Genomic DNA, 23,585 nt, shown 5'->3' on the forward strand with positions numbered 1-23,585 from the left:
CTACGGCGACTCCGCGCCCCTCCCCCCACCCGAGGCCCCGCCCCTCTCGGCGCTCGCCTCTCCCGCCTCCCGAGGCCCCGCCCCCGCGGCCCCGCCCCCGCGCGGCGCCCAGTCGCGGGGCTCGCGGGCCCGCCCCCGCCCCGTGCCCGCCCCTCCCGCCGCCAAAGGCCCCGCCCACCGCCCGCGGCCCCGCCCCCACCCGCCCTGCGCCCGCCCCTCCCGTCGCCCCTCCGGCGAACCCGGCCCGGGGCGGCCAGTCGCGGCCCGGAGCTGCGGAGCTTGGCTTCTCTGCCCGCTCGGACGGCGCGCCCGCTCGGCCATGGAGCAGGGCCCCGACCCCGAGGAGGCGCGCACGGTGCGCGAGGCGCTGGGCCGCTACGAGGCGGCGCTGGAGGGCGCGGTGCGCGCGCTGCACGAGGACATGCAGGGGCTGCAGCGCGGCGTGGAGCGGCGCGTGGCGGAGGCTCTGCGCCTGGCCGGCCCGCTGGCGCGCACGGTGGCCGAGCTGCAGCGCGACAACCAGCGGCTGCAGGCGCAGCTCGAGCGCTTGACGCGGCAGGTGGAGGCGCTGGGCTTGGCGACCGGGCCGTCCCCCGCGCCCGGAACGCCCGGCTCGCCCGGCTCGCCCAGCCCCCCGCCCGCGCCCGGCGTCCCCAGCCGCGCGCCCCGCCTGGGCACCGCGCGCTTCGCCAGCCACGCCACCTTCTCGCTGTCCGGCCGCGGCCAGGTGAGCCTCGGGGCGGGGGGCGCGGGCGCGGGGGTGCTGGGCTGGGGGCAGGGCCTCTGCCGGCCGCGCGGGGACTCACTCCGGGGTGGGAGAGGGCCCTAGAAGCCTGCCCGCTGCACCTGTCTCCGGCTCCCGGCCCCCTCCTTTCTTGGGAGCCAGGCCCTGTCTGCCCCGAGTCCTGACTCCCTCTCCCCTTTGTCCCATGACGCTGAGGGCTCGGGCGCTGAGGTTCGGCCCCTGACCGGTTCAACACCGCCTGGGCCTCGCCGGCAGCCTCCGGCTCCCCCACCTCCATTCATGCGCCCCCTGCGTCGCCGCTTCACTGAGGCCTGACGGCTCTCGTTATTAATTAACCCAGACTGAGAACTCAGGCCCGTGTGTGTGGTGTGTGTGTGCGCGCGCATGTGAGGGGAGGCCAGGAGGACGCAGTGTGGTCGGGGCGGCAGCGTTTGGGAACTCGCAGGGGGTAAAGAGAGATGGGAAATCAGCCTGGAGCAGTCTCCAGCTTCCTGGGGTCAGTGACCCGCGTGGGGGTGGGGTGGAGGCCGGTGTGGACCAGCACGCCAGCATGGGGCCTCCTGGAGAGGTGTGCGCAGTGGTGTGCACAGTGTGTGCGCAGTGGCCATGGTGTGCGCAGTGGCCTTAGGTGGGATTTTCCACTCTGCTCAGGCATGTGCTCTGGGGTGCGGTTTCCAGGGTCCGGGTCTGAGCGCTTTGCACCTGCTGCCCCTCCTTGGTTCCATCCGTCATCCGTGCAGATCTCCTGTGTGGGCTGGGCTGCACCTCGGGGGGCAGGAGGAGGGGGATCCCATCAGCCCCTGGAGGTCCCAGCCGGGTGGGAGGTGGCCCCAGACAGAGCAGTGGCAACAGTGTGGGCAGCTGGACCAGGTGTTGGGCCCCAGTCCCTTCCAGGTGGGTGTCCCGGGAAGGCTTCTGTGCCGGAAGCCCAGGGCTGGCTGTAGCTGCTGCTGCAGGTGCGGGTGCGATGGGCACTGTGCACATGTAGGCTTGGCGACGCTTTCGGGGGTGGGGGGATGGAGAGGGGGGCTGGTGGGACTGAGAAGGGAGGGCTGAATTGTGAAGGCCCTCTGGGCGCTGGCTAAGGGAGCTGGGCTCTGTCCCTGGTGTCCGGTGCTCCGTGTGAAGGGTCTGGAAATGTGGAGACACTTAATTCTGTGCCATGAGCACAACCTACTACACATCCGTGGTATAAAATCGCCACGGTGCGGTGAGCTCACACGTGCCTAATCCACTGTGTCATCGGCTGTTTCTGAAGTTGGGTTTTAACACACGTTTGCTGCTTGTCTGCTCATGGAAGCAGCTTCCCAAGTGTCCAGAGACATAACGTCCCAGTCATATGTGTGTGACCGCAGGTACGCACGTGCGTGCTCATGCATGTGTGACAGGAGGCTTTCCCGTCATCCAGCTGTCTCGGTGGGAATTGGCCGTTCTCACCTCAGGTGACTTAGTCATCTTGCGTATCACGGGGGTGGTGGGTGAGGGGCACTGGGCAGGGAGGGACAAGGTTCTCCTTGTTCCGCAAGGTCCGGCAAGGATGGATGACGGGTTGGAGGGTGCCTGGAGACGGGGTGGGTTAAGTGGGATGGTCCAAGGAGAGGAGACGATCTTCAAGGGGGAGTCGGCAGGGAGGCACAGACAGGAGCCGTGCCTGGGGAGCTGTTGGGTCACAGATTGGGGTGGGGGGGGATGCCGGGATCTGTCTGGGTCCTGTCCAGTGTGAGGGGCTGTGGGACATCCAGGCCAAGCTGTCCCAGAGCAGGTGCAGTCCCTGATCTGGTGAGCCAGGAGGAGTCAAGGCTGGACTTTAGGGAGACATCAGGGCAGAGCCTACAGCAGAGCCCTGAAGTGGGTAAGGTGTTCAGGTAATTGTGCAGCAGGACGGGGAGGAGCTGCTGGGCAGCTACGGGGTCCCAGAGAGCCCGCCCCTAGAAGTCAAGGGGACAGCACTTGGAGGAAGGGGTCAGGGACGCCACGGCTCTTTATGGGGTAGGGTTGGAGTCACGAATGGGAAGTGGGTGTGGGCTTCACTCCACTTGGGTGGAGGATGGCCAAGGTCTCCAGGGGGTCAGAGGTCGTGCAGCCCCCTGCGCCGAGGCAGCACCCCCTCTGCTGGCTTCAGAAGCGTTGTCCCCACTTCTCCTGCAGCCCCCTCTCAGGAGCGCTGACGGGCGGCCTCCAGCCAGTTTCTGGCGGCAAAGGGGACTGTGGAGACATCTGTATGTCCCCACTCTAGCAGCCCACGACTGGGTGCTTAGTCACGACCTGGGAGTCAGGGCTCCAGGCTGGGCCCCAGGGTGGCTGGTTCTGTGTTTCATGCCCCGGGTCTGTGTCACAGCGGGGAGGGGCCAGTTACAGCCGAGGTGAGGCCAGCGGGGCCTGGTGTTACACCGCCCCTCTGTAATAAGCGGTGAGATTTAGAGAATCTTTTGGTTTCTGCTGTTTCAAACTTGGGGCTGTTGGCAGTGCGTCATACTTAGCATGTAAATGGGTCCTGGACTCCGTGCAGAAAGAGTCGATCATGGAATCCACTTCCGAGTGCACAAGCCTTGACCTTGCTAAGTGGTAAGGAGACAGAAGGGTAGCCCGGGCGGCTCCAGGAGGAGGGAGAGGGCAGGGCCATGGAGTGGGAGAAACCAAGGTGGACTTCCTGTAGGAGGCCCAAGTCCCGGAAGCAGACAGGAGCTGCTTTTGTCATGTTTGCTGTGAGGCCTTGGGAGCACCTCCTCAAAGGTCGACCTCAGTTTCTCAGGATCTAAACCAAGGGGGATCGGGCCAGGCTGGGTGGGCCCCTCAACTCTGAGCCGACTGGCTCCTTATAACGGTGACATTAGCAGGGTCTGTTGACAAGCATCCACAGAGCCGCAGCCGTGGCCTCGCAGGCAGAGGGAGCCCGCGGGGGCCTGTGGTATGGCGGCAGCCTGAGGCCAGGCCGGGCCTGGAGCGTGGCCCTTGGAAATGTCCTCGGCTGGGCTGGAGGCCCGGGCCCCGCTGGCGGAGGCCCTCAGGGCCGGCTGCCAGGAGCTCTGTGAAAGAAACCAGACTCGCTTATCTGCCTTCCTTTCCCAGACACACTGTGTGATAAGAGAGGTAAATGCTTTAGGGAGATGTTTGGGTTGAGTCTTGAAAGCCGAGTGTGAGTGGGGGATGGGCAGCAGTCTCAGGACGGGCTTCTGGCCCCTCCCGGGCTCGGGCTCCTGTGCCCACGCGTGAGCCCCCACACGTGAGCCCGCATGGGGCCGGCAGCACTGAGAATGCCTGAAATTTTCCCACCCTCCCGAAGCGTCTGCAAAGTTCCCAGTGAGAGGATCGTATCTCCCGGAGTCCCTGCGATCAGACCTGTGTCACCCTGCGCCTCCCTCTCATGCTCTCAGGCCTGGGCTCCCTTATGCGGGGGGCAGGGGCGGGGCTCTTCCTAAAGCCCAGATGGGGACCGTTCTGTGCTGGTTCCTGTCCCCAGGGCTCACCAGTGATTTCTGTCCCGGCACACAGAGGCTGCCCCGCCCCGGTTCTCTTCCTGGGGGTGAGGCAGCCCCCCTCCCCCATGCCGGGAGACGCTGGGAGAGTGTGTCTGAGGTCCCAGGGTGTGCTTGGGGACCAGGACAAGTCCTTGGTTTAAGGCCTCCGTTCTGCAAAGGTCCTGCTGGGGCGGTTATCCCATTGTTAACCCTTTTCCTCCCCCTCATCTGGCTAAGACAGGTCTGGCAGGGACCAGGACCCGCCCTGCCCCAGGTCCCGGGGGACACGTTTGTCCTGAGCTGTCCTCTGTTCTCTGGAAGGCCAGAGTGCCTTGTGGACAAAGTCTCAGGTTGGGGTAGGAGACCCGGGTCCCAAACTTCCACTCCACTACCCCTCCCCAGCCCGTCCCGCCAACGGGTTGTGTGATGATGGTTGGCGGGTGGTCTCCCAATGACCCCTTGGCCTGAGGGGACAAGGGGTAGTTCCAGTCGAGGGGAAGTGGCAGTGGGGGGGTGGCGGGCAGGAGACCCAGGAATCTGGCTGGCCCAGAACCTACTTCCTGTCTGGTTGTGGCTCCTGGTCCCCTGGGGCGTCACGGGGGTGGGGGACCTGCTACGTGCAGGGGCAGGCGTCTGGGGGCCCCCCATTCCTGGGAACGTGGTTTCACCATCACCCTGTCCCTCCAGGCCCCTGCCCAGACCTGTGGCACCGGTTGGGCCAGAGTAGGAGGGTGGGGGGACGTGGAGACCCCAGGCTGAGCTGGCCCCGGTGACAGGTAGGGGCTGGGGTTCAGGGTGGACCGGCTGTTTCTCCTTCTGCTGCTGATTTGGCTTCAAGTTAGGGGTGCCCGCAGGGGCCCCCCTTCTCCACAGCCTGGCCCCTCCCTCTCTGTCCTCCTGAGTCAGGACTTGAGGGGGCCCCTCCTCTCCCAGGCACCCCCCCCCCCCCAGGGCTCTGAGTCCTGTCCTTTCCTCCTTCTGCAGGGACCCACACCCCACAGAGGGACAGCCCCTTCCAACTCTTCCCCTGTCCTCCCAGCTTCTCCCCCCTCCGCCCTCTCCCACCCCACCCCTACCTCATTCAGTCCCTAAATCACCTGCCGGCCTCTTCTTTGCTAAACCCAGTGAGCGCTGTTCAGATCTCATCTCGACCATTTCCTTGACCCGAGGCCACCTTTGGGCGCCCCAGGCACGCCTGTGTTCTTCCTGAATGTGTCTCCCTGCCTCACCCAGACTTCTCCAGGTTTCCTCCCCGCACCTCTGGCTGCCCCTCTGTAGACCCCTCTTCTCCCCCCAGGTCCCCTCCACCCCTGGCCACCTCTTGCTCTGGGCGTGTGCCGGGGACACAGGACTCCTGCTTGTCCCTCATTGTTCCCTCCATCCTTCTGTCCTGTCTCTTAAACTGTAGACCCAAACACACAGCTGTGTCCTGACCTTACCTCCTGGATTTCCCAGGGGCACCTTACACTCAATGTGGCCCGAACTGAAGTCCCTGTTTTCCCACCAACGCCCCTTCCTTCCCCCTCAGGTCACTTATCCCTGCAGTCGCCCATCAGAACGCGTCACAACTCCAAGTCGTCTGTCTGTGCAGACGCTAGTTGTCCCCTCCTCATCCACCTGGCATACCCTACACCCGGCTTGGGCACTGCTGCCTCTGGGGGGCCCTCCCTGACCTGCTGGGCTGGACGCACTCTCGGGCTCTGCTCGAGGTCCTGGCTCCCCCGCCAGAGCGATCCCCCCATGGCGCAGTGGCCATCCCTAGCACTGGCTGAGGGGCCGCTGAGCCATCTGGGGCCAGGGGTCGTCTTTAGTCCTCTGGGAACCTTGCAGGCAAGAGCCAGCCTGGAGGTGTCTCGGGAGAGGTGTAGCCAGCCTCCAAGTGGCCCTTAGTGCTGGGGGGTCTGCCCCGATCCCCTTCCCGCCAGGCAGACCCCGCCAGCCCTGTGGACACGCCGGGCCCTCCCCGCCTCCCTCGCTTTGGGAGAGGCAGGAGCTCGGTGCAGGAGGACGTCCCTCCTGGCCACAGATCACAGGTGATTCTCACGTGTCACTGTGGACAGGACACCTCTTCTCGGAGCCTTGGGCTTTCCCTGCCGCGTGGGGGTGTTAGCATGCACCTGAGAGGACGGAAGCACATTGGCGTAACTGGTGTGGCCAGAAAAGGGCCTGATGCTCGATGGATGCCCTGCAGTGTACCTCCCTTATCTCAGACGGGGACACTGAGACCCAGCAGCGGCATGACCTGACCCCCGGCTCCCCCAGGGGCTCCGGTATTGGCTCCACTGAGGTTCGGTGGGGGGGGGGGGGCTGGAGGGCCCCGGAGCCTGTCAGACCCTCGTATCCCGGGCATCCAGGCAAATCTTGTGACCGCGTCCCATGGAAGGTCCTCAGCACGAAGGCCCCAGTGCCTGCTGTTGGCCCAGAGAACCTTAGGGTTCTGGTTTCAGCGCCCCTACACGGGCATCCGTGTCGGCTGGCCACGCCGGGGTGAGAAGGGCCAGGCTCTTGCCGGGGCATCTGGTCCAGGCAGGGGAAGGGTGGGCCACTTTGCGCCCTGCCAGGAACCCCATTCTGATCTTTGTCTCTAGTGCTTTTGGAGTCTGGGGTGAGCCCGGGAGAGTCGTTTGCCTGGCAGGATCATGGGGGCTCAGCAGCCGGGGCTGGGTCCACGCCAGCTCGCTGTGTGGCCTGTGCCCAGCACCGTATCTCCCAGGGGCTGTCTCACACGGCAGTGTTACTTGTCCCCAGAACTGGGGGGGCCTCAGACAGCAATCTCGGGAGGGGGCGGCCGGCCCTGCCTGACTGGGCCCCCCTGGTGCGTGTGTCTCCGTAGAGCGTGGATCACCAGGACGAAGCCAGCGAGGTGGACACAAGAAAGGCCTCAGACTCGTGCATCGTTGAGAACGGGCACCAGCCTGGGACAGGTAGGGGCCGACGGCAAGGGGGGCCGTCCCGCGGCCGGGAGGGGACGTGGCCCTGAACCCCAGCAGGCCGACAGGCTGCCCGGAGGGCGGCTTCACTCGGGGTGAAGTAGAACTCTGTCAACGCAGAGGCAAATGGGAGGTCTCGAGGGGATGGACTTCCCTGTTTCCGGAGGAAGCAAGTGGGCCCCGAGGAGATGTCCACGCAGCGGACAGCACAGCGTGGCCGACAGGCTAGGTAGTATTTACTGAACTGATGGTGACAGCAGTGTGGAACAGACATAAACTCCGGTTGCATTGAGGCGTCCCCAGAAGAGGGAGGTCAGGGAGGCCTTCCTGGAGGAGGTGGGAGGAGGGTTCACAGAAGCTGGAGTCCTACTGGGTGGGGGGGCGGCCTGAGGCCCCTGCAGATGCCTTGGCTGACTCCCCCCGCCTTCCCCACTGGCCTTGTGTTTCAGGTCTGGGCGATGGGCCCCCAGAAGCCGCTGGAACCTTACCAGCACCAGAGCCCCCCAGGCCTCGCCCCGTGAGCCTCTCCCTGCAGCTGCCTCACCAGCCGGTCACGGCCGTCACTCGGGTCTCGGAGAGGTTTTCAGGGGAGACCTCGGCCGCGACTCTCTCGCCCACGTCTGCCGCCATCCTGGGGGGCCCCAGCCCGAGCCCCAGTGAGGCCACCGCACCCCGGACTCCAGGTCCCAGCGGTAGGAGCGGGAGAGCATAGCCTGGTTGCAGACCCCACGGGGGTGGGGGGCTGGCGAGAGACTCGGAAAACCTGGGACCGAGCTGCCCACCTGTGCCCGGTCCCTGTGACGCACCCTTCCCTGCCTGACTCCTTCCAGGGATGCCGTGGACTGGCGGCTTCCCTCGGGGAGACCGTGGCTTGCATTCCGGGTCAGGCTGTGGTGAGGACGTGGCTGGCACCCTGCGCACTTGGCAGGGCTCCACCAGCCTGCTGTGGGCCTGTGGTCGGGGCCTGTGGTGTGTCCTGGGGTGGGGCTTCCAAAATGAGGGTCTGGCGACAAAGCGTGCTGCACCCTGGGACCTGTGCTCCCCAAAGCAGCCGGGAACGCCTACAACACCTTTTATGTCCGAGCTCTGAGCTCCTAGCCCCTCTCCCTCAGCTGTTGGCCGTGGGGGGCCAGCTTAGCAGGGGCGGGGGGGGGCGGGGAGAGGCTGCCCATCCAGGGAGCCGTGTTGGGTCAGAGAAGGGCGCGGGTGGCTGGCCCTCCCCAAGGCCGTGGCTACTTCTGTTCCTCTCCTTGTCCTGCAGAGAAGAGTCCTTCCGCCCCGAGGTTGAGCTCTGGCTATGGGGCAGCATCGGCCGGCAGGAGCGACAGGTGCGTCAGAGTGAGGTGGCCAGGTGGGCTGTGCTGTCCTGGGACTTGGGCTCCCTGTGCTGACCCGGACCTTGGAGAGCCGGGCAGCAGGTTGCAGGGGAGGCCGGGCCGCGGGGCTCGCTGGACAGCCTCGTTTGGAGAAAATGTGGCCGAGGCTGGCTTCTCTGTGGACCCTGCAGAGCGGGTCTGTGTGGAGGTGGGAGGGGTGTCTCCGTCCCCACAGAGGAAGGAGGGTGGGAGGGCCTCTCCATGCGGGTGCCCAGAGAGGCCCTGCCCCCCTCGTGGTACAGACCCCCTCCCCCAGCGTGCAGCTGTCCCCATATTCCCCCAGGCCAGCTGGCTGGGGGTGGGGGGCTCGCTTGGCTTTTCTTTTAATAATAAAGGAAAATGGTGACTTTCTGGCAAACCGTTCAGGAGGAAACAAAGAGGGTCTTATCTAGTGGTGGAGAGGGGCCTGGTGGGGCTGGTTCGGGGTCCACCTTCTGCCCCAGGAATTGACACCTGCTGAGGGGTGATTATGCCAGGCATTGGGTGCCCCCTGCAGCGGGCCAGACCTCTCAGTCAGAACCTGCCCAACAGGTTGTGCCTGGTGCTGCCGTGCCTCCTTTGTTCCTGCCTCGGTCACTGGGGGGAGGGGGGCCCTGGGCCCGAGTGGGCTGGGATATTCCTGACTCAGTGGTTCTCTCTCTCTCCTCAGCCCACCCCTGGTGACGCCTCGGTCTCCACCAGCCACCGCCCAGGCCCGGCGCCGGGAGCTGGTCAGGTCGCAGACGCTGCCCCGCACGTCCGGGGCGCAGGCCCGGAAGGCCTTGTTTGAGAAGTGGGAGCGCGACACCGCGGGCAAGTACGCACGCTCGCGCCCAGACCCACGTGGGAGCCAGGCCGCGCAGGAAAGCCGGCCCAGTCCTCTTCCCCGGGGGCCGGGCGCAAGGGCAGGGCCCATGATGAGAGCCCCTCGCCTGCCCTGTTCCAGAGGTGCCCCAGGCCGCCCTCCCCGCCTCGCCTGGCAGGACGGGGAGACCACAAGGGATAGTGGGTTAGGATTCCCAGGGTGGGGGGGGGGCTGTGGGGTGACACCCTGCCCCCCCTTAGGGACAGGGCTGGTCTTTGAACAGGGATCCAGTCGTCAGCATGACACCTGCTGGGTGCAGGGTGGGGTCCCAGCCTGTGTGGTGAGGACGCCCCTAGCCCCAGCTTCCTGTGACCAGTGAGGGAGACCGACCAGGGCAGTTTCCCCGCTGAGCCAGATCTGGGCTGTGTCCTTGGGGCCACCAGGGGGACCACCCTCCCGGGGCTAGGAGGCTACGAAGGGAGCTGTCAGTGAGGGTTACGTCTGGGCAGCTGGGACGAAGGGAAGGGAGCAGAGGGCAGGGGCCTGAGGCCACGTGGGCTGCGGTCCCCTGTCCCAGGATTGCCAGGTGACCCCCGATTCCCAGTGTGGGAAATGGATGCGGGCTGGCGGCCGGAGGGAGGGTGGTCCTGCCAGCGGGGCGTCTCCCCGGGGTGAGCAGAGCAGGTGGTGTGCGAGCAGTGGGGACCCGCGGCCCCACAGCAGGCAGGGGCTCTTTGCACAGGGGGAAGGGCGAGGTGCGGGCCAAGCTGAAACGGTCGCAGAGCTTCGGTGTGGCCAGTGCAAGCAGCATCAAGCAGCTCCTGCTGGAGTGGTGCCGGCAGAAGACCCTTGGCTACCAGGTGGGCCCAGACCCCGCCCTGGCTGGGGGGTGGGGGGTGGGGGGACCCTTGGCTACCAGGTGGGCCCAGACCCCGCCCTGGCCGGGGGGTGTGGGGGGGGGACCCTTGGCTACCAGGTGGGCCCAGACCCCGCCCTGGCTGGGGGGTGGGGGGTGGGGGGACCCTTGGCTACCAGGTGGGCCCAGACCCCGCCCTGGCCGGGGGGTGTGGGGGGGGGGACCCTTGGCTACCAGGTGGGCCCAGACCCCGCCCTGGCCGGGGGGTGTGGGGGGGGGACCCTTGGCTACCAGGTGGGCCCAGACCCCGCCCTGGCCGGGGGGTGGGGGGGGGGGACCCTTGGCTGCCAGGTGGGCCTAGGCCCGCCCCAGCCCAGGGGCCCCTGGTCTGCTCTGGGAGAGGCTGGGAGCATCTGCTTGATGGGTTAAATTGGGTGGGGGGCGCGGAGGTGGGACGGAACCCCCGCTCACGCCCCTGTGTTGCCCCCGGCCCGCTGGAAGCACGTAGACCTGCAGAACTTCTCGTCCAGCTGGAGCGACGGCATGGCCTTCTGCGCCCTGGTGCACTCATTCTTTCCCGACGCCTTCGACTACAGCGCCCTGAGCCCCGCGCAAAGGCAGAAGAACTTCGAGCTGGCCTTCACCATGGCCGAGTGAGTATGGCGGGTGCTGAGCCCCGCTCCTGCCCGGGGGAGTCGTCTGCAAGGGTCCTGAGGCCATCCCACGGCCTCCTGTACGGATGGGGAGACTGAGGCCTGAGGGGTCGCCCACACTCGGTGCACCTGCCCCTCTCGCTGGGTGCCTGGCCTCTGCTGTGTGGTCTGGGAGGCCAGCCACGGGCTGGGCGTGAGGGACTGCGGGGCGGGCTCTCCCAGGGCACCCAGCCTGTCTTCTCAGGGTTGGTGGGGAGACACTTGCTTGGGCAAGCAGGACGTTGAATAATGTCTGCCTCGGAAACGTTTTTAAAAATTCTTCAATAAGTAGATTTTGCTTCCCTAAATGTTGTCCTAGCGTTTGCTACGAAATCATCTGTGTTCCTAAGACTGGCTCCGGGAGGCGATTGGGTGGGGAGAGATTCTGGGATTCCCTTGGCACTCGGGAAGCCAGTCTGGGATTTGGCTGGTGGCTCAGGGCAGCCCCTGGGGCATTGGGGTTCTAGCTGGGGTCGGGAGGTGGGGGTTGCAGGCTGTCCCCTGGGGCTGGTCGGCCTGACGTTGTGGGGCCCGGAGAGCAGCTGTGTGGGGAGGGCTGGCTCACGGGCTGTGCGTGTGGGCAGCGGCTGGACCAGCTCATGGTGGCTGGCAGGGAGCTGGGGCAGAGGGCCTCCTGTCAGTTGGTCACAGTCCAGAAGCAGAGGCTCAGGGGAGCCTGGGGGCGGGGCTCAGGGGATGCTCAGGGGATGCTGGGGGGTGGGGGGGAGGAAGGTGAGAGGGAAGGCGCAGTCTCCTGGAGGGAATGTTTGTCTCCTGCCGCAGCCTCTGTGCCTGGACGTAAGCCCGTGAGCAGCGCCTGCCCACCAGGTCTGCATCCCCGCTGCCCTGACCAGGGGGAGGCCTCGCTCCAGACCTGTGTGCCCTCCGCACTCCGTTCCTGGACCCCAGCCCTGGCCGGGGAAGGGGTCGGAGCCTACGGGTCAGTCCTGGGGGCAGAGGGGAGCCGGCCTGAGTTGTGGGAATGTCGCCGTTGCCCCCGTGCAGTGGTCTCAGGTGACATGCCGGGACTCTCGGCCCCCGCGGGGTCACAGAACCCCTTCTCTTTCTTGGCTGCTCGAGCTAGCTGTCTTCCTAATCGCAGAAACAGCTCTGGTTGGAGTGTGTTATGCAACTGGACCCAGACGGCGGTGAACCAGAGCCAAGGGGGACAGCACAATGTCGGGGAGGGACACCTCGCAGGGGGAGGCCCGGCTGCTCGGGCCTAGAGACGGTGGCTGTCAGAGCAGGCTGAGTGTGCAGGGCGGGGGCTCTGGTGTGGGCGCCGCACCCCAGGACCCACCCCGGAAACTGGGCCGGCGAGGCCCCGCTCGGGCCCCTGGTGTTTTCTTCCACAGACCAGGCTGGGCCGGGAGAGGGGGCCCTGGGCCTCTGGGTGGTGGCCCTGCCTCCCAGATGGTGGGGAGCACAGCCCCGCCCCGACAGCCAGAGCCAGATTGCTCTGTGGCTGTGCTTTCCCAGACGTGGGCACCTCCAGCCTCGGAGCACAGAGCACGTTCCTTCTGTTCCCAGCCTGGAGGGTCAGGGTGTGTGCAGGCCGCTCCACATTTTGCCTCCCTCCTCCCCAGAGCAAACGGTGGGGTGGGGGTGGGGGGACTGAAGCCTGGCCCTGCCTCTTTGTGGCCTGGGTATGGCTGGGGAGGGGAGGGTGGTCTGCCGGCTAGGGGCCCAGGGCAGGCCTGTGTGGGGAGCTTGTTTGGGGCCTGGGAAGGGACCTCCCCTGGGAGTCCCTGGGAGAGGTGACCTCGCAGATATGGGGAGGGGGGGGTAGGAAGGTGGCCTCCTAAGAAGACAGCAGCTTGGGTCACCTGGCTCGCTCCCGGGACAACAGGCTGGAAGGAAAGCACAGGACCCCTGCTGGACGGTTCTGGCTATCAGTTTCTTAGCAGACACTCCCCAGGTTTGCCAGCGAAGGTCCGGCAGACGCATGGGCCCACAGGCGGCAGGAGCAGGCTGTGTGGGGTGACAGGGGTCTGGGCTCCATGGGGTCACAGCCTTTGCACAGGAACAGAGGACAGACAGGCCCCTCAAACAGGGGGTTCCCCCCCCCCCCCACACACACACACACATCAGGAAGGAAACATTTGCAGACCCTTCTGCGAGCGAGGGCCTTAAAACCACAAAGACGCACCGGGAACTGGGTGGCGTGAGCCGTGTGCTACCCCCCCCTCCCGGGAACTCCCGGCCCCGAAGATTCCCCGCGGCCTAATCTGTGCGAGCAATGCGGTGTTGACAGCAAAGTACGAGCCCTTGTTGGACAGGTGTCCCGGGCTTGGAGAGCGGGAAGACCGGTCCTTTTATGGAAGGGGTGCGGCGGTGCGCGGGGGCCCTGCCCTCTGCGCCCTGCGCCCCACGCCCCACATCTCCAGGCCGAGCGCCCGCCCAGAGCCGGACGTGTGGCCTGAGGCTCCCGCTTGCCCTGCAGGGAATGTGTCCTGCTCTCGGGTTACGCCCAAGCAGAAGGGGCTTCGGGCTATTTGTAGTGTCCATGTGTCTCTGTCTAAAACCAGACTGGAGGCTGTAGTCCGAGCCTGGCATCTGCGTTTAGCGAAGGCTTAAACAAATAAAAATAGCCCCTTGAGCCCCTCCTCCCTCGCCCTCACAGGCCAGCCCCGTGCCGACCGCAGATCGTGACAGAGCCGGGGCAGGAGAATCCTCGGAACCTCGCTTTTAAGCCCCAAGCAAGGTGGGGCTCAGTACGTTCACTCAGAAATGATGGCACACAGGTGTCACCCCGGTTCTTGCTACTCGGTGCCATTGAATTGTCTTGCGCGTTTCCCTTTGGGCTGTTTCGCGGCGCGGGAGTTACGCTCCTATCGCTGTTACAAACGCACTTGCTTCCTTTTAATTTGAAAGGCAATGGGGTGTGTGCCCAATAGTGTTCTGCCTTAACCGTACCTCAACTCTTTAAAAAGGGCAGTTGGGGCCTCTAATATTTTGAGACTTGAGTATTTTTATAAAAGTCAATACTGACCATTTTCCTTTTCTCATACCCTGATTCTGAAGTTTCGTTCAACCCGCGTCTGCAGCTTTTAGGACTCGTGAGGTTACCGTTGTAGCTGCTGGGGTGGGGACCGGGAAGCCAGAGCCTTGCCCGCGACCTCTCGCCTGGGTTTGTAGGGGTGATGGCGGGGTAAGGCCTTAGTGCCCACCCTGACCGTGGCCCTGAGGGCGAAGCCTCGCTGCCCAGGCAGGGATGCCGCGGGTGGGAGCTGGTGCAGAAGGGGGTCAGTGGACCCTCCCTGCGCGGGTTGGAACATCCTAGCCATTGTGGGCGGGAAGAAGAAACCAGAAGCAGGGCACAGGAGAGGGTCCCAGGTGCCCTTTGGAGGCCCAGTGAGGGAACCAGAGAGATGTGGTTTCGGGGAAAGACGTGATAGGCTTTGGTGGGGAAGAAATTAGGCAGAGAACAGACTTGTGTGTGGGGTCATCCGTAGAAAGTACCCAGCGGCAAGTGAGCATAGGGAACAGGAGGGAAACTCTCCTGGCCAAGAGCCACCTGCGGAGGGATTTGACCGCGGGGCGCTGGGGCCCGTGGCCTGAGCCTGGAGAAGAGCAAGGCCAGGCCGGACTCCCCCATGTCTGCGGGGTGCGCTCGGTTCTCTTCCGAAGCCGAGGTCAGGGCTTTAGTACGGCCCTCATCTAACTTGGGGACCACTGTGGCCAGCGGCGGGGAGTGATGGTCTGGCTGCGTGCGTGGCCCGCCCACACGCACCTGGTGCAAGTTCGCCGCCCCCCCCCCCCCCCCCCCGGCACCTGACCTGGACGTGGCCCCGCCCACACACCTGGTGCACGTTCAGGGCCCCCGCAGGGCACGCTCACACGCACCTGGCGGGTGTGCAGGCGGCCCTGGGAGGAAGGCAGGAGCGGAGCGCAGCAGGTGCTGACGGCTCAGAAGGTGAACTCGGGCCGGAGAACTTGGATTTGCAGCTCTTCGCCATTAACAAAGCACCTTCCCATGCCTGCCCTTGTCAGAGCTCGCACTTCCCTGACCCCGAGCCCGGCCCTGGCCCGTCTGGGATGCCAGGCCCCCGTCACCTCACAAAGCCGCTGGATTCCGCCATTGGCCACCGGCTCCAAACCGAGGGGGAGGGGGCAGTGGGACCCGGGACAGACGTCCCCATTCGCCCTGACATTTGGTTAGCGATAGGACGTCTGACACATGGCCAGCGCAAGATCCACCCGCGAGATCTGGCCGGCAGGCTCTGGGGTACAGGCCGCAACCTTGGAGGTGGGGGTCCGATCTCTGCTGAGGACACGGCTAGCAGACCCAGGATCTGAACTCCGCTGTTTAGGTCCCAAATTCTGACGAAAATGGCAACCCCCGGGGACGTGTACTGAGCTCTTTCCAGGCACAGAAGCCGTGCGACCTGCGCGCCCACCCCGCCCCGTGCAGGGGCGATGATTCCACGTGGGGGACCGGGAGCCCGGGAGAAGCCAGGTGTCTTTCTTGCCAGAGTCAGGGAGGACGGGGCTGGCCGTGAACCCCGACAGTCATGCATTTGTTGACAGGGGAGGCGGGGGTCCCTGGAAGCAGGGGAGTGCCCCGTGCTCGCTGCTGCGCAAGGGTGGTCACGGACTGGAGCAGGTGTGGGAGTTTGTTCCGGGCTGGGTCCCCCAGGCCCGCCGCTCTGCACCCTGGGGAAGCCCGCCTCAGCCTCCGGAAGGACACCCGCTGTTATTTCAGGGCGTGGCGCTGACCCCTGCCGCCGTGGGTGCCGCCTCATGGGTCGTGGGAGTTGGGGCAGCGGGGGAGCCACTTTCTTTCCAGGGCAGCGTCTGCACGCATGTTTCCCAGAGCGCGAGGCACAGGCCCAGGGGTCGTAAGTGGAGGTAGGCAGGTTTCTAAGCTTGTGACCCATCAGCAGGTAGTGACAGCAGGTGAGTGTTTCGTGACCAGTATTCAGGAACAAGTGTGGGGCAGGAGACACAAAACGCCACGGAGGAAATCTCGGTGGTGAGACGTTTGTGAACGTTTTCCGCGTGCACGTGCTGACCTGGGGTGAGAAATCACCAAAGGTGCGTCTTGGAAAAGTTTTAAAAGACGGTTTGAGAAGCCGTGTGGGTGACTTTTATGTTTACTTCATTTACATTTATTTTTCTAGCTCGTGCTGATTCCCACAGGCTGCCGACGTACGTCGAAGTTTTTAGTGAAATTTAGTTTTTAAATTAAACTGAAATTTGACTAACAAAGTTTTCACCTCGCATTTACTTTTAAGTGGATTTAGTGAAAAGTTCAAAGTGAAATTAAATTTCACTGAAACTTGCAATAAAGTAAGTCTACTTAAGTCAAAACGTTGAGTTGTCGCAGTGGTTCCTGGACGCGGGGGTCTGGGCAACCCGCCTCCGAGAAGGCGACTCCAGGGTCTCAAGGGTTTCTCGGGGTCTGCTGGGGTCTCTGGGTGTCTCCAGGGCCCTGCTGGGGACTCTCAGGGTCTGCGAGGGTCTCCCAGGGTCTGCTGGGGTCTCCGGGTGTCTCCAGGGGTCTGCTGGGGGGGGGTTTCCCAGGGTCTCCTGGGTCTTCAGGCATCTCTTGGGGGGGTCTCCTGGGCTCTCCCGGGGTCATGGAAGGCCCTGTGGGGACACCCCTCCTCTCTCCCCAGGGTGGCGGGGCTGGCCGGTGGCTGGGACCCTGGTCCTGACCCAGCTTCTGTGTTTCAGGAATCTGGCCAACTGTGAGCGCCTCATCGAGGTGGAGGATATGATGGTGATGGGCCGCAAGCCGGACCCCATGTGTGTCTTCACCTACGTCCAGTCTCTGTACAACCACTGCGTCGCTTTGAATGAAGCACGTGGGGGCTGGGTGGCCGGGGCGCAGGCCCCGGGAGGACACTGTGGGGCGGCCCCACGGGAGTCGCGTGCGTTCTGGTGTGAGCGCGCCCTGGCAGCTGTGTCGTGACGCGCCCCCCGCGCGCAGGGGCTCGAGGAGGCGGGAGGCGCGCTCGGTGGCTAAGGATTATCTCCCTGCAAATAAAAGGCTTGCCCTGTGGATTCTGGAATGTGAGATCCCTTTTCCCTTGGGCGAATTTGCATCATGGCTTCACGGGTTTACACTGGTACCAAGTGTGTGTGCTCAAAATACCCAGAGTTGTTTTTTTTTTTTTTTTTTTTTTTTTTTTTTTTTTTTTTACTTTCTCACTGTATCTGGGTTCCCTTCCGCCGTCCCTGGGGTCTCTGCCGGGGAAGCAGGAGGACGCCCCAGCCCCAGCCTGACGCGGGGAAAACCGTTCAGTCTCCCCCAGGTCCTGTGGCGGCAGATGACACTTCAAGTTACCCGGCTGGGCTGGGCGGTGGGAAGGCCGTCACCTGGTCCCCAAAGCTCCCTGTCTCGGGAAGTTAACGCTTTGGGGGAGGACGAGGCCCTTTGTGCATAGAGGTAGTTTTTATTCACATCTTTTTTTAGGGGATTTGCTGGAGATATTTATGAAAAGTAACTATGTACCATTGGCCGTTTGTACATAAAAAGATGTGTCAAACTTCGCTTTGGATTGGTTGTTTCTGTTCGGGACACCTGGGACCTGTGGACGACAGAGTTTGCATGCATTCCAAGTGAAAATCTGCTCAAATCCCCCCTTCTCTGCTTCTGCACCTAGATCGCTGCCCAGGAAGTTGACAACCACGTCCACGTACTTGTCAGTCGGGCTCCCTCGTCCCTGCTGCCGGGGGACGTGGTCTGGGAGTCCCCTCGGGTTTCCAGGGGACTCTGGGCCTTGGCTGGTGGGTCTGTGATAACGGTGGCCCACGTGTGGAGGAAGCCCACCTCGGCCACTGCTCTATAGTCACGGCGATTTGTGCTAGGATTCGAACAACATCTTTAGGTCCTGCCAGGTGCAGTCTTTAGCTCCTTCAAGAACCATTTTCTTTTTTTTTTTTTTAATGTTTATTTATTTTTGAGACAGAGAGAGACAGAACATGAACGGGGGAGGGTCAGAGAGAGAGGGAGACACAGAATCCGAAGCAGCTCCAGGCTCCGAGCTGTCAGCACAGAGCCCGACACAGGGCTCAAACTCATGAACCGTGAGATCATGACCTGAGCTCAAGTCGGACGCCCAACCGACTGAGCCTCCCAGGCGCCCCAAGAACCATTTTCTAATTCAGTTGGACTTCAGTCACGCGCTTGCAGAATTTCCCTTCAAGCAGCTAGTATGTTCTTCAGCTGGTGCAGTTTGGGCTCCTGTGACCGCCTAGACACACACGCGTGTCCCCCGTGTGTCGGGAGGGCAGGGGAAGAGCTCTTTGGGGTGTGAGGGGGAACGTGGTGGGGGTTTGGGGGGGGGCTGAGCAGTAGGTTCAGCAGATTCGCTTCTTCGGGACGAATTCTTGTTCCACGTTTTGGATTTCCCCACAGCGGGAACCAGGAGAGGGGCGGGGAGACCTCTTAGCAAAGACGCAGGGCCCGTTTTTTATCGTATTTTGTTACTTCATACTGCAGCTTAGGGTTTCAAACCTAAAGCCGATGTGGGAACACAAGAGCCCTATAAAAATCATTTCTATATGTGACTGAGTATTCACGCGTGTTAAACGGAACTCTCCGGAATTGCAGATGTGGCCGCACACCTTCGCTCATAAAACAGAGCAGATCCTGCCGGGACAAGGAACGATTTCTCTTCAACGTTCAGAACGATACAGAGCGGGTACCGTTTAAAGCAGGGTCTGTCTGTGATGATCTCGTCTGTGGTCTTCAGGGAGATCTCGGATACCTCAAGGGGTTTCAAACCTCATTACCTCTAGGACAGAGCCTGACAGTTCCTGGGCTTGGGCAGAAAGTGCAGGAAGGCTGCACCACGTCAAGACATTAGGAAAACCATCGTTTTAGGTCAGGGTTACTTAGAAGTTCCGTCTGCGAAATCCAATTTCAGGTACAAAGGCTTCACGTCTTTTTTCGTTTCCCTCCCCGGAGAGAATTACTTCTCAGCGTGCCTCTAAGATCCTCTCGCTTTTCCAGGTAGATTCCTTCACCTGGCTTTTGTTAAAACTTATTAAGTCGGACCAAACTGGCTTGTGTCTCCCTGACGTGAATGTTTCGCCAGAGCCAGCATGGGCTCTGGCCTTTCTGACAGCTGATGGGTTATTTCTCAAGGCAAGTGAGAGCTTATAAGCACTTTCTGAATATGATACAGCACATGCTGGTTAGCAGAGCACGTACAGGCCAGGTGTTTGGGGAACAGTTTGTTAAAGCCAATGAATTCGCAAATGGTCGAGAGGATGAGAAGTTCTCCGCGTCCCAGGCCACGGTGCTCAGGACATCTGTAACCAGAGGAGGCGAGCGGGGGGCACTATTTGCTGCAACGCCGGGTCTGTCGGACTCCAGGCGATTGGGTGGCCAGCTAAAATGCTGGTTAAGTCGGTCGGTTGTGGGTGGGACATCTCCCCCACCCAGCCGACGCAGCTCCAGACTGGGATTCTTGAACTGGTGACGGCTGACGCCTTCTGTCTCCCTTCTCTTAGCCTGTTCTCAGGCTGCTGCTGATGGCAAATGTTCCGGTGTGACTGTCCATTCCCATTTCCCTTGCTTCTAGCGCCTTTGATCTCTTATCTCTTGGTTCTTCGTCCTGCGTTGACATCCAACAGCCTCCCGTTGTCCTTTGAAGAGCGCATTAACGATTCCTGGGCAGGGGGCACCGGGGTGGCTCGGTCAGCTAAGCGTCCGACTCTTGGTTTTCGCGGTTCCCGAGTTCGAGCCCGTGTCGGGTTCTGCACGGTGCTGGGGACCCTCTGTCTCCCTCTCTCTCTGCCCCTCCCCTGCTCACTTCCTCTGTGTCTCTCTCACTAAATAAAGAAACTTTTTAAAAAAATGCCTGGGCATGCCTCTTCCCTAGGAAGCAGCAAGCAAAGGAAAACACCGAGGAAGGAGGGAGCCGAGAATTCTGGGCTCTCCGGGGCATCCAGGCAGCCTCCGTGGGATTGGGGCCGTCCGACCAGGTGTGATAAGGGCCGCGAGGGGGGCCCCGAACAGTAGGGCAGGTGACAGGGCTGGTGGCAGCGGAGATAGTGCATCAAAGACCGGCCACGGCCATCCCTCCACCGGGTCCAGTGCTGGCACGGTGGTGCGGGGGCAATGTTGGACCCTCTTCTCCTGCCGCCCGAGGCCTCACCCGCACCTCCAGGTGCCCCGTCTTCCCGGCCTCTGTCGTGGCCCCCCTGCTCTCATCACTGTCCTGAGGCAGAGAGCCATTAAGTTCCCAAGGTTCTGGTTCAGAAATTCACGGAAAAGGCGGGAAGACGAGGTCGGCGGACAGGTGTACTCCTTTCGTGGATTGTGAGCACTGTGCCACGTTCCTGCTTGCCGAGCCGTGGGTAGGACGGCACAGAGACCGCGACGCCCCGGCTGATGCACCGGACATCCACGGAGACACCCCCGTCCTCCCGCACGTGTGTGTGTTAGCACACTCCAGAAAATCAGACCGTTGATTCACCTGATGTACAGCTGGTTTCAAATTTCTCCTAATTGTCCCCACATGCTGTTCATTGCTGTAAAACAGCCAGGGTCCCATAGAATGTTCACGCGCCACGTTCCATGTTACGTTCTTTTTAACGTCTTAATCTAGAACAGCTATCCCCACTCTCTGCTGTCTATTTCCATCGATCTTTTCAAGAGCCCGGGCAGGGTGCCTCCCCGGCCGAGCCCCGTCTGCACGTTTCTGTTCCTCCCAACCAGACGTGGACGAGACGTGTTCGGCACAAATACACCCAGCGTGGTGGCAGGTGAGGGGCTCGCGCTGTGGGCTGGCCCACCCTCCGCCCGGGGGGTTCGACTGGCACACAGGCAACCTTTAGGGTCATCGAACGATGATTTTTACCTGAATCTGTAATGATGCCGGGCATTGACTGGTGATTTATTTTTTATTTTATTTTTTAACGTTTATTATTCATTTTTGAGACAGAGAGAGCATGAACGGGGGAGGGTCAGAGAGAGGGAGACACAGACGCTGAAACAGGCTCCAGGCTCTGAGCTGTCAGCACAGAAGCCCGACGCGAGCTCGAACTCACGGACCGCGAGATTACAACCTGAGCGGGAAGTCGGACACCCAACCGACTGAGCCACCCAGGCTCCCCAGACTGGTGATTTTTAAAACTCCACTTAACTCATGAGTTCTTTTATTGTTTGTGTTTGTTTTGGTTTGATGGGTTGTAACCACAATGGTCCAAAGGCGGCCTGCCCGCTGGAAGGGGTCAGCTCTGGGGTCCTTGATGCATCCCCAGGCATCTCGGGCACCTCCTGCTTTGGCACAAGGTGCTCCCAGCTGACTTTTGACTTAAACTTGGAATCAGTCGTTTTCCTTGAGAAATCCGGCCTCTTTTAGAGGAGACTCAGATTTATCTATCAAGATTCGGAAGCTGGCTGTGTTCAACGCAGGACGTGGGCGTCCCGTGGTGGTCACGGCAAGAGTGTTTTGTGCAGAGATGCCCGCAGAGGCCACAGTGCCTCCCGTTTTAAATCCCGCACCGCACGACTCAGCCGACTGGCCTCTTTTCTTCCATTCCTTTCTCTGACCCTTCTGATTCCCCACGATGTCCATATGTCCGCACATTTCTTCCTCAAGACACAGACAACAGTGCCCGTGGTTTACGCCGATGCCACTTGCCAGTAACAGGCCACTAAGTGAGGTCCCGGAGGCCTCTGGGCGGCACAGAGAACAGGTTCAAAGTTACGGATTGGACGCACGTTACCTTCACTTGTTTCGCCTGTGTTCAGTCGAGGGTTTGTCTCCGTCGTTTTATTTCCATTCCGTGGATCTGAAGTTCTTCGGCTAATTCAGAATCCACGACCAAACGAGGTTTATTTCCTCATCCTCCACCCAGCCCTGCTGTGCTTGTTCGCCGGTCCGTCCGTTCCGTCCTTCCTTCCCCTCCCGCGGCAGGAAGCAAATGCAAACCGTGCCTCTATTTCCCGTCCTGTCTTACACAGCAGAAAGCGTGGCACATACTCTCTGTGGACTTTGCTTTCATTTTGTGTCACAAGTGAGGTTTGGGGCGCCGACTCTTGATTTCAGCTCAGGTCGTGATCTCACGGTCATGGAATTGAGCCCCGCGTCGGGCGGCGTGGAGCCTGCTTGGGTCTACTCTCTCTCTCTCTCTCTCTTCTCTCTCTCTCTCTCTCAAAATAAAAATCTTAAAAGAAACAAGTGCAGTTGTCCCCGCCCCCGGACAGCACAGCCGCGGGGCCCTCCAGCCTGTGCGCGCTGAGCTTTACTCGGGGGCGGCCGGCCGCCGGCACCAGGGACTCTGCTGGGGAGCTCTCGGCTTGGTGCGTGTGCTGTTCACACCTCGTGGGGACGAGTCCTCGGGGGTGAAAGCCCAGGCACGAGATTGCTGGCTGGAAACGCCGCGCGGGTCTCTGCCGGAAACGGTCAACATCTCGCTGCACCCGGCGGTGCCACCTGCACTCCCACCGCCAAGGTGTGAGGACACCTGTCTCCCCTCAAGGGAGCGTGCTCAGCCCTCGTGGACCTTCCGCCATTCCCCGGGCGACAGGGCTGTCAGCGTTGTGTCTGTTTTTACTTGTCGTGTGAGCGTTTTTATATACATGTGAACCACTCCTGTGTCTTCTCCTGTGACCTCCCTCTGTTCACCTCTCTTGTCCATCTTTCTTTCTTCCTCTTGATTTTTTAAGAGCTCTTTATATCCGAGGAGGACTTCTGTATCTCTTTGTGCTGGTTTCTCCGTCCCCTCGGCCCCGGAACCGTGTCTGGTTTGTATCCACTTCTCACTCGGATTGTAATGACCTCCTAACCGCTTCCAGACATCCCCCCGTCGGCCCCCGTTGTCTGCACCGCCCCCAGGAAGAGCCTCTCCAATATGTGTCATCATGTCACCTCCACTGAGTGGATTCTCACTTCCTTGGGACAAGCGATTCCTTCACGGGGCATCGAAGGCCATCTCACCCGCCTCGAGTCCAGCCACAGTTCTCCCTTTGCCCTGTTGTCCCCGCTCACCCGACTCCTCCTACCTGGTGCCCAGAGCTCAGTCTACACCTGGGGAGAACCTCACCGACGCCCTCTGCTACTCGGCTCCCAGAACGTCACCAGCTGGGTCTGCCCGTCACTGACCACCTCATTCGATCACTAGGCCATGAGCTCAGGAGGACAGAGGTGCCTGGTTTCCTCGGGGGTCCCCGTGGCCTGACACGTGCTTGACACATAGTGGGGGCTCCAGGAGTGTCTCGGAGGGGTGGCCAGGCTGTGAACTCAGTGCCGGGTGAACACGGGAGGAGCTGGCTGAATGGAGCCGTTGTTCAGGCCCGTGGACCCGGCCCAAGTTTCTGAAGGCTGAGTGCTTCCTTTCAGAATTAATCGGGTGCCATTGCCTTTCTCTCCAGTGGGACGTTCTTGTTCGGGAGGGCTTCAGCTCCGCTCTGGGGGGCTCCCGGACGCCGGGGAAGGCGGCCCCGGGGTCACAGCTGTGCTCCCGTGGGTATCTGCTTTACTCAGCAGATGTTCATACGTGAGGCCAAAGGTAACTTGACTGGGGCCCCGCTGGCTCACGTTTCCGTGCCCAGGGTGCAGCGTCACGGCCTCGGAAGAGGGACAGTTACTAGCGTCACGGGGCGACCACCATCTCCTGGCCATTATCCCCAGACTGGAAAAAAATAAAATCACCTTTGGTGAGAGCCCGGGGGACCCCGCCCTCTGGGGCTGCTGCACTCAGAACACGGGACCCCCGCCGCCCCTGCACCCTCACGACGGTCTGGGGGCCGTGCTCCCCGAGGCCAAAGCGCCCAGCACA

At 62.2% G+C, this 23,585-nt stretch overlaps 1 protein-coding gene across 1 annotated transcript; it reads left to right on the plus strand.

Annotated features, from left to right (window-relative positions):
* The first annotated feature begins 276 nt into the window (after positions 1–276).
* On the plus strand, positions 277–17,341 carry SMTNL2 (smoothelin like 2). Its single transcript, XM_030296533.2, has 8 exons — positions 277–727; positions 7,037–7,127; positions 7,583–7,825; positions 8,395–8,461; positions 9,159–9,305; positions 10,036–10,153; positions 10,651–10,802; positions 16,521–17,341. The coding sequence occupies exons 1-8, from the start codon at positions 320–322 to the stop codon at positions 16,756–16,758; spliced, it is 1,464 nt and encodes a 487-aa protein (XP_030152393.1). The 5' UTR covers positions 277–319; the 3' UTR covers positions 16,759–17,341.
* Positions 17,342–23,585: the final 6,244 nt, after the last annotated feature.

Source organism: Lynx canadensis, chromosome E1 (assembly GCF_007474595.2).
Source record: "Lynx canadensis isolate LIC74 chromosome E1, mLynCan4.pri.v2, whole genome shotgun sequence".
NCBI lineage: Eukaryota > Metazoa > Chordata > Mammalia > Carnivora > Felidae > Lynx > Lynx canadensis.

Coding starts and splice junctions, on each gene's coding strand:
- SMTNL2 (XM_030296533.2), top strand. CDS start 320: ATGGAGCAGGGCCCCGACCCCGAGGAGGCGCGCACGGTGCGCGAGGCG. Junction 8,462..9,158: donor TCGGCCGGCAGGAGCGACAG/GTGCGTCAGAGT, acceptor CTCTCTCCTCAG/CCCACCCCTGGTGACGCCTC. Junction 10,803..16,520: donor CTGGCCTTCACCATGGCCGA/GTGAGTATGGCG, acceptor TCTGTGTTTCAG/GAATCTGGCCAACTGTGAGC.